The 10,287-nt window shown below is 37.2% G+C and overlaps 1 protein-coding gene across 2 annotated transcripts in view; it reads left to right on the forward strand.

The window, feature by feature from the left end:
• The window catches only part of BCAP29 (B cell receptor associated protein 29), a 41,018-nt gene extending 32,436 nt beyond the window's left edge, over positions 1–8,582 (forward strand). For both annotated transcript variants that reach the window (XM_025379416.1, XM_025379417.1), the window contains 2 exons: positions 1,452–1,552; positions 6,459–8,582. In XM_025379416.1, the coding sequence (XP_025235201.1) occupies positions 1,452–1,552; positions 6,459–6,494 (137 nt within the window). In that variant the 3' untranslated portion in view covers positions 6,495–8,582. The remainder of the gene's footprint in view (positions 1–1,451; positions 1,553–6,458) is intronic.
• Positions 8,583–10,287: the final 1,705 nt, after the last annotated feature.

Below are 10,287 nucleotides of genomic sequence, written 5' to 3' on the forward strand. Positions count from 1 at the left end.
CCGTCTAAAAAAAAAAAAAAAAAAAGAAAATATAGGTCCTCACTTAAACTAGCCACATTTAAAGTTCACAATAGCCACATTTAAGTAGTGGCTACCATGTTGACAACACAGATGTAGAACTATGTAGAACATTTGACAATACTGTCTAGAAAGTACTGATACAAAAAGCATTTTAGTTGATAATGGCTTATATATTTATATAAAAATGCCTATATGATGACTTCTCAAGAGAAAAGATTGTTTATAACTAGATCCTATAATTTTATTTCATTGTGCCAGGAAAGTAGCTTTTAAATTTATAAATTCTGCTTTTTTCCCTTAAACTCCTACCCTAAAAGACTTCCAAATGTAGAACTTCTGAAGGCTGCATATGATATAGAGCTACTTCAGGATTCCCAGAGTTTGGAAAAATGATTTCTGAAAGCACTATATGAGATAAAATTTTCAAGTATGACAACTTTACTTTTTCTGACCCATCTTGTGCTGCTCTTCTACATATTTTGCTCATTAGTACCTTCTTCACAATGTATTGTTTTACATATATATATATATTTATTCATTTATTCATTTATTTTACTTCTAAGGATGTGAATCTGCTGACATATGACTTGTAGCTCCTTGGTAGGCAAAGGTCAATGTGTAGTAATTCTTGTGTGCCATTATCTTGAGGAGCAGGATGCTTGCATAGACTAAATTGTCTTCCTATATATTGCTTCTTTAGTTACAGAGGTTAAAACTGTAAGTATAAAATGAAAAAACCAGTGAGGGACAGAGAAACTTTGGATGTGATGGGCCTCTGGATGCCCTGAGAAGCATTTAATATCACTTATATTCATATGTAAGTGGATGTATGACCTGACTTTAATCATGAGGAAACATCAGACAAAAACAAAGTGAAGAACATTCTATCTGAAAGTGGCCTGTGTTCTTTAAAATGTCAATGTCATGAAAGATGGGGAGAAGAGGGCTGTGATAATGGTGGGGAATTAGTCCAGATTAAAAGAAATTAAAGAGACATAACTAAATGCAATATGTGATCTAGCACTGTATCCTGGACTGGCAGTGGAAAAAATGCTAAAAAGACATGATTGGGACAGTTCCAAAAATTGGCATATGGATGGTAAATTAGATTTATAGTATTGTATTCATATTAAGTTTCCTAAGTTTGGTGACTATACTATGGTTATGTTAGATAATATTTTGTTTCTGGGAAGTACATTCCCAGAAATGTGTTAAAGAGTAGAGGGGCATGATACCTGCACCTTATTCTCAAATGAGTCAAGATAATAATTAGTGTGTGTGAAGAGAGAATATGATAACAAATGTAGCACAATGTTAACAGTGGATTTGAGTAAAGACTATACAGGAGTTCTCTATTTAAGTCTTGTAACTTTTCTATAAATTTGAAATTATTTTGAAATAAAAATAAAACTCTATTCGATGTTTTCTAGCCCTTTCTAAGGCACAAAATGATGTGATGGAAATGAAGATGCAGTCAGAGAGACTTTCGAAAGAATATGATCAACTCCTGAAAGAACACTCTGAACTTCAGGTGGGGGTGACATGCACTTTATGCGCCTAAATGTTTTGAAATAGTAATTACCTAAGTAAATTATTTGGGTTATTTGTCCCTAACTAATCAAGATGATGTACTTGATCCTGGCTTTGTTAAATGATTTAAATAAGCCAGATTTTACCTAGAGGGTAAAAATTAGTACATTGCAGGAAAATACAAGATAATTATAAAGAATTGCTGACGTGCATATTTACAGCATTCCAGTTTTGGTGAACTTTTAAGCAAAAGAATTAAGCCACAAAAATGGCAGCACTGGAAAACAGACGGGTTCTAGAAAAGATGAGTTTTGCTGTTTGGGATGTTTGCCATATTCATGCCAAAATGAGGCCAGAATTTCAAGTTCCACATCACACTACTCTTGTCTCAGTGTTTTAGACATATCAGGCCAAAGACTTTAGCATTCAAATTTATTATTTACCTCCAAATGTTGATTTGAAAGATGGAAATGGGGAAAAAAATGTTTCATTGTTAAAGCCACAAAGTCAGATCTGGGCCATAGGTTTTCTTTCTCTTTCTCTCTAATCCAAGAAAAGAAACGTTCATCCCTGTTAGGCTTGTCTTTCCTGCCTCCCTTCTGCTACCAGCCGGTAACCTGAGTTGATTTCCCAGCCACACTTTGATCAATTGGGAAAGAGACCATTCCAGAGGCAGCCCTGGCCTTGCTTCCCAGTTTCTCCCAAGACAGACTGGTTGGGCTTGTCTTCAAAATTTGGCAGCTTTTGTGGCTTTCAGTCAGGACTTTTTACAAATGATAGCTTTTTATTTCACGTACACATTTCCCTGCATCTTAATGGTCATGGTATCTCCAAGGCTCAGCACTGTTCCTGGCACAAGGCAAGCAGGCACTATACTCATGGACTTTGGAGTCAGACATACCTGGAATACCTACCTATACCTGGCCGCATGCTAGGTTTTTTATCTTAGGCAGGTTATAGCATCCCTTTGGAGCTCACTTCTTTCATCTATAAAATTGGAACAATAATGATGCCTGGCTCACTGGATTGTTAAGAGAACTAAATAAAATGTGTAGGTTTTTTAGCACTATGCCTTCCTGACGGTAAACACTCAAGAAATGATAGCTATTATCATCATCATCTGTATTACTTCATCTGTAGGAATTTTGCTGAAAGAATGACTTATTCTCAACCAACCACTTTGGCCTTGGTTTAGAGCCAGTCATGAAGTAATCTAAAGCACATGTTTGTAATCTGATAGTTCCGCTTGGTTTGCATCTTTGTTTTAACTAGCCTACTTTGACAATAGCAGAAGACAAAGTAGCCAGAGAAGGGTGGATACCCTGTATGCTCCAATCCCAGGAACACTAAGGGCTCAGTTCACATGGCCCGGAGCAGATAGGTAGATTGTCAGCAAGACCACTCCTTCCCCAGCTAGAAAATAGAGATCCTAAAATAGCTGACCTATTCAGGGCATGATAATTATTCCATGGTATCTTTCAAGATCCACATTGGAAAGTAAAGAAGTCACTTCAGAGACCTCTTGCCTAGAAATACAACATTTTCCCCCTATTTGGGAGATTAAGGTTTACTCGACCAGGTTAAGTATCGACATTTGTGGTCTTTGCTGCGATGTCACACATACTTAGATCCTTGAATGGAGAAAGGAAAACCAGAAGTATGCCCTCAATTTCTTATGGCCAGTATCCATTGTTGAATGTCTCCATTGGGATAACAGCCATTGGTTCTCTTAATTCTGAAGAATATATGTAACAGTGAGATTTCCTCAACCCATTTCCTCCCCACAAAAAAGCCACAGTCAGCCTGGAGCTGCTGCATTCTTGGTAAAGGATGTAGAAAGCTTTTAAGAGTGATTCCTGACTGGGCATGGTGGCTCATATCTTTCTTTAATCCCAGCACTTTGGAAGGCCGAGGCAGATCACGAGGTCAGATCAAAACCATCCAGGCTAACACACTAAAACCCTGTCTCTACTAAAAATACGAAAAATTAGCCAGGCGTGGTGGCAAGTGCCTGTAATCCCAGCTACTCAGGAGGCTGAGACAGGAGAATCACTTGAACCTGGGAGGTGGAGGTTGTAGTGAGCCGAGATCGCACCACTGCACTCCAGCCTGGGTGACAGAGCGAGACTCCATCTCAAAAAAAAGAGTGATTCCTTCCCAAGAAAATAGTTGTTATACCTGTTTCTGTGGAAAAGACCTGGTCCCAGATTATGCCAGACACCATGCCAACAGTAGGGCCTTGTTTGATAGCACATTTAGGACTTGATCTAATTTCTGCTTGTATCCAGTTTTTGAAATATTTAATAGATGACATTTGTTGAGAGTATACTCTGGACTAAGCACTTGGCTAAGGGCTTCATATATGTTGTTTTGTTTACTCTCCGTGACAGCTCAGTAATTGAAACTATTTTAACATCCCTATTTTGTGAATGAGGAAACTGAGACCCAGAGATGTTACATAATTTACCCAAAGTTACTAGAAAGTGATAGCATTCAAAGTCAGAGAATCTTTCTCCAGAACCTCCGTCATTAACCACTATGTTCTTTGGCCTTTGCTGGTCATTAGATTGTGTTCTTAGATCCATTCTCCTCTCACCACTGCTTTACTCTGTATCTCTGGGAGGTCTGTTTCCAAAGCTTCCTTGCTGTCTGACTCAGTCTGGGCAGGTTTAGCCAGTAGCAGGCACTAGAAGACTGAAGGCAGGAGGAAGGGGAAAGCCAGGGATTTCTTCTCCGCTGTAGGGGCCTTCTTTTTGGCTCCATTTCCTTCCCTCCATGGGCTCAGGTCCCACTGAGCAGCTTCTACTTACTGGCCTTCACACCTGGGCTTCACAACCCTCATCCCTCCAGCCCAAGAAGTGGTGGTGGCTTTTATACTATTGATAATCCCAGAGGTGCCTTACCACCCTGTTTGATGTGTATACTTTTTCATCACCTATAAAACCAATTTCCCATAATATCTCTGTTTGAAGGAAAACAAAATCTCAGCTCCATAGTATACCACTTCTGTAACCCACAGGTGATTCATTTGACATCTATGCTCCTCAGGTACTTTAATACTTAAATAAAGGTTATAATACCTTATGAAAATTAAAGCAGATCCTGTATAAGAAAGCACTTTATATATTTCTAATCAAGAATGCTATTTATTATGTCCTGATTGGTTACATTTTTTTTCCTTCACCTACCCACCCCCCACCATTGTCCAATATGAGACCCTGTATAAGTTTCTCAGATTTAGATATCATCGAGTACCCTGTTTATTTGTTTTGTTCTGTTTCTTTTTTTGTTGTTCATTTGTTTTGTTTTGTTTCGTTTTGTTTTTTGAGACAGTGTTTCACTCTGTCACCCAGGCTGGAGTTCAGTGGCACAATCTCAGTTCACTGCAACCTCCACCTCACCAATTCAAGCGATTCTTGTGCCTCAACCTTCTGAGTCACTGGTACTACAAGTGCATGCCACCACGTGCAGCTAAGTTTGGTATTTTTAGTAGAGACAGGGTTTCGCCATGTTGGCCAGACTGGTCTCGAACTCCTGACCTCAAGCAATCCGCCCACCCGGGCCTTCCAAAGTGCTGGGATCATGGGCGCAAGCCCCCATGCCCAGCCGAGAACCCTTTTCTTTAACTCTTGAGTGTCAGTGTTCACCATCTGAGCCCTGCTTGAGAAACAAAAGATAGTTATAGACCCTCTATGGTAAAAAGCTCTATCAAATTGTCCTCATGAATTTTACTTCTGTTGTCAAACTAATCTTAGATATTGAATTATATCCTAAGGTTCTTTGGAACTAACTTTCTGAATTTTACATAGTTGACATACTTTCAGTGGAACAATCATAAAACAAAGGATTATTAAAATCTTAAGGAAACAAAGGTTAAAGAGGGAAATGCTGATTTCTTTACTGTAAACAGATCCCAATTTGCATATTTTACATCCTTTTGGATTTCCCCATCTGATCTCCTCCGTGTTATAGGCACTAAATAAATATTAGAAAACCGTCCCTTCAAAACATGAAGTCTTTACCTTTCCTTATTTGCCCTGCCTCTCTTCTAAAAAAAGAAAAACAGAACTAACTAGAGATTTTTGGCTGCACAAAAGCATCAGCACCTGCCAGTTTTTCAATTTCATTTTGGAAAATCAGCCATCACTTAAGGGACTTGTCCATAATAGCTTCATTAAAGCTTTGATTTTTATCAAAAGGGGCCACACCTGTAAACCTGTGAAAGTAGTATGTTTACCTCCTGTGCTGTTGTCGTCTTATTTGATTGCAAAAGTTAATGTTACTAAAGTTGCTATGGAAGCATTAATGTTCAGCCTGAACAAGAACTTGACAAACTTCTTTATACAAGCAATAACACTCTGCAACTCCATTTTATGAGATCTTTTTCTTGACGTAGACATTTACTTTCTTAGCACAAGTGATCTCTTAAGATTAATTTGTATTCCATTTTCCTTCAGTTTTAAATGATGTATTATAGTCATCTTTATAACATGATCAGCCGAGTATAATTTGAGAAGTCAGTTCTGTTGGCAAATATCTGAAGGACAAAATCAAAGCCACCCTAGCTGGGATTTTTGTCTCTTCCTTCTTTTCGTTTGCCAGAAAGCTTAATTGGGTTAACAGTAGGGGAATTTTAGAAATCATGTTTTCCTGGTGTAACCTGTGAAACAAAAGCAAAATAGATTAAGGCAAGGGGAAAAATGAACTTACCAAGAGCGTTCTTTTTCCTAAGTAAAAACCACAAATTTTATAGTTTTTAAAATTTTAGACTTTCTCAATCCTTTTTTTCACATTTAATTATTCTCATAAGTATACATAGAAGAGAGAATGTTTTTTAAAAGTCCTTGTCATGTCTATGAATTGTTTCTCTTTGCTGTACTACATAAATCATATTTTTTTCCTTACAGGATCGTTTAGAAAGAGGCAACAAGAAAAGACTGTGAACTTTATAAAAGACGCTTGCAATATACTGTGTCAAAATGATAATTTTGTTATGTTAGCCTCTAGGAAATTTAAGTTCAGAAAAATGCACTATGACCAGTTCATAATTTTTTTTAATGTCACACATAGGTTATATTGTAATGGCATTATCAAAATAGTTAATGATGTTTCAGAAATATTGTGAAGTCTGTATTCCAGCTCTTAAGAAAAATACAAGCATGTTAAATACTGTATTTACATATTGATAATGTCACTGATATATGGTGGCTGTTTACCAATAAAAGGAAAAAATTCCTTGGCCGGTTACTTCCAAAATTAGAAGTTTTAAGTTGCACGAAACCATTAATAGCCTTGAAAGCTTTGATGAGTTTTCAGTAATGATCACCTATTTAATCAGATGATGATGTGTTTGAAAATAGTGTTCAATGTCAGCAAATTTGTACACAGGGAATGTAAATAAGGATAACTGATCAGAGTTATCCACCGTATTTATAAAGAAGAGTCAGAAAAAACAATGACCTTAGTTTTTTTTAAGCCTGATGATACTATGGTTTACTCTAATAAGATAGCTATATTGATAATTATATTTTTGTTATTATGCCGCTGCACATTTTGGTCTGTTTTTTGTTGATATTTTTGTTAATAACACATAATTAGTAACCACTCTACTGTTTCAAGTTAATCTAGTAATAGAGTTTACACATATTTGTATAACTGCTATACCACTGAACTGCATTTATTTTACAACAGTGTAGAATTCTTGACAAGTTAACATAGAACATATCCAGAAAGCAGTATTTGTTTCCCTTGGTTGTGAGAGTAACTAGCTATGTAAATATTACCTCAAAAATACATACACTGGTATCACACAGTCTTTCAACAATGTTTCTATATTCTGAAAGTTAAATGCTATTTTTCCATTCAAATATTCATTTAGAATTTCCTTTAGAAGATGGCAGTGATTATAATATTAATATGATTTCAGTTGTTCCAGTGTTTAGACATGAAATCATCTTCCTTGTCTCATAAAAACCTAAATATTTAAAAAAAGGAAAATAATTACTGGAGTTTTTATTTCTCTTGTCTTTGTTTCGTCCTCTGTTTATTATAATTTTAGTACCAACTTCACACCTAGCTAATTTTTTTCATCATAAAGTGGATGAAATGAGCAAGTACATAAAAATTTTATTTCAGATAAAAGTCAGGAGTTACTGCTAAAAAACAGACATGTAGGAGACATTCAACAGGAGTAAGAAATGGGAGTTAGACCATATGGGCTGACAACACCATAAATAACAAGAAAAGGGAGTGCTGAAATAGGAGAGAACTGAACAAATGTTAGCTCAAAGTATAGACTTAGAAATATCAAAGTAAGAGCTATCTGGGTAAATATATAGATATTGAGTACTTGGAATCCTAGCCTACTATGTGAAAATTAAGTCTAATATCAGAATAACATACAGAAAAGTAGAAAATGCACAGTTTTAAAATGGGCAGAGTTAAAATCTAATCCCAGCTTTATCGCTTATTTAGCCATGCTAGCCTAGGCCTCTATTTCCTTGTCTCCAAAATGGGAATAATAAAATTTAGATCAGGATTACTATATAAACAAAGATAATACAGTGATTCTCAAAGTTGTTCAGACTGTATAGTAAGGAGAAAGTCTGGGTGCACTTTGAAAAGCTTGAAGATTTGAAAGATTCCAAAAAAGCATTTTAAAGTTTACATTTAAGGGACCTAGGACCTCAACCCTCTCAAGTTTACAGGTCTGAAACTTTAGACCTCAAAAGTTTGAGCAGTTTTTCCAAGGCAACATTGCTAGTTAGATTCAGGGCCAGGATGTAAGTCTAGAATTTAGGTATCTTGATCCCCCAGATATCGCTCTTCTGTTTATACGCAGACCAGCTATAATTTGCTAAACAAAATATTGCAATGTATTAGTCAGTTGTGGCTCCAGAGCCTGTGCCCTTTACCACCGTACCCAACTGTTTCACATGCTATGTTTGTTAGTTTTTCCTAGTACTCTCCTTAATAATGGTGGTGTTTAGAAAATTGTATTATATAAGTAAATATTTATTTCATGGATTTAATTATGTTGCATGTTAAATTACTTTCCTTCCCATTGTCAATAATGACTTATTTATGTTGTATGTCTTAGGCTGTATTATAAATTCAAACACAGGAATGTTATTCTTGCCTTTTTCCATCAGAATTACATAAAGTATTATTAGACTTTCCTCCTACTTGCAAATCTGCCTGGAGGTACTGGTCTTTAGGAAGTAGCACTTAGCGAGTTCTGGATAAGCACTCCAGAACTTGGGATGAGTTATCCTTGTTGTTTGTCCAGCTCTATCTTGGACCCCAGTGCTGCTAATTAGATTCATGCCTTGTTCTTTAGGGCCTAAGTTCCTCTCTTGGCTATTTATCCTAGTATGCTGAGAACTAGGATTCCCTTTTAGTGACAGAGTCCTGACCTGGAACCCCAATCAAGAGCCTAAAGTTTAACCACTTTCTGAGATATTAGCCTGATGCCAGCAGCCTGCCTGGATCTCTAAATATTACCCATTCTTGGAGTTATTCGTGATCTCTGCTTTCCTGCATGTCACTCCTGCTTCATCATTGGACCTGCTAGCCACAGCTACTTAGATGTACCTGAACCTGTTGTCTTGCCCTACCTCTGTGGGCTGGTTCAGTTCTGCATTCCCATTCCAGTGTCCACGGCCTTCTCGCTGTCCCTCCTATCTTAATGCCCAGCCCTACTAACATGACAGACCATTGTGCATTTGAGTGCCCACTATACAATGTGTGACTATAACCATGCTTTTAAGCATTGACTTTAATGTCTAGGATGATCTGTCTAAAGTCCATGGAACCCTCCTGTGTTTTTTCATCCCTTTCTTAGTAATCTTGAAAATCCACTTATAAAATTCTTTTCCTTTTTTTAACATTACTGAATGACATTTTTAAAATTACTTTCACAGTGTTTCTTTCCACTTTGATCGCTACACAAACATGACCTTATTAGTTGCACCAGAAATTATTTCAAACACTTTAGGAACTGTGGTAGGCTTAATTATGACCTCCCAAAAGATATCCCTATACCAATCCCTGGAACCTGGAAATGTTCTCTTCTATAGCAAAAGGTGTGATTAAGTTAAAGTCTTGAGATGGAGAGATTATCCTGGATAATCTGGGTGTGCCCTAAATGCAGCTACATCTATGCTTAGATAGAAGCAAAGGGAGATATTACCACATAGCAGAGGAGAAAGCACAGTGACCACAGAGGCAGAGATTGGAATGATGGAGCTGCAGCGAAGGAATGCTGACAGTCACCAGAAGCCGGAGGAGGCATGGAACAGATTCTTCCCCAGAGTCTCTAGATACCCATAAAACTGATATGGGACTTCCTGGCCTCCAGAACTACGGGAATAAATTTATTCTTTCAAGCCGTCCAGTTTGTGATTGTTTGTTACTGCTGCCATAGTAAATTAATACAGGAGCATACAGGACAGATCTGTAAGGCCTGAACTGAATTTCAAGGGGTGTGGAAAACAATTACCCTTTAACACCACTCCGTCTTCCCCATTAGTCATTTGGATAAGTCAAAGATAGCCTTAACCATCTCCTATCTTAGTTACTTTTCTCCTTCAATAGTATTTCTCCATTGCCATTACCATTGCCACTGCCTAATTGCAAGCCATCATCATCTCTCACATGGACTATGACAACCTCCTCATCTCCCTGTATCTTCTCTAATGCTTCTCTCATATACATGCCCTCAGCAGCCACCTGGTT

Source organism: Theropithecus gelada, chromosome 3 (assembly GCF_003255815.1).
Source record: "Theropithecus gelada isolate Dixy chromosome 3, Tgel_1.0, whole genome shotgun sequence".
Lineage (NCBI taxonomy): Eukaryota > Metazoa > Chordata > Mammalia > Primates > Cercopithecidae > Theropithecus > Theropithecus gelada.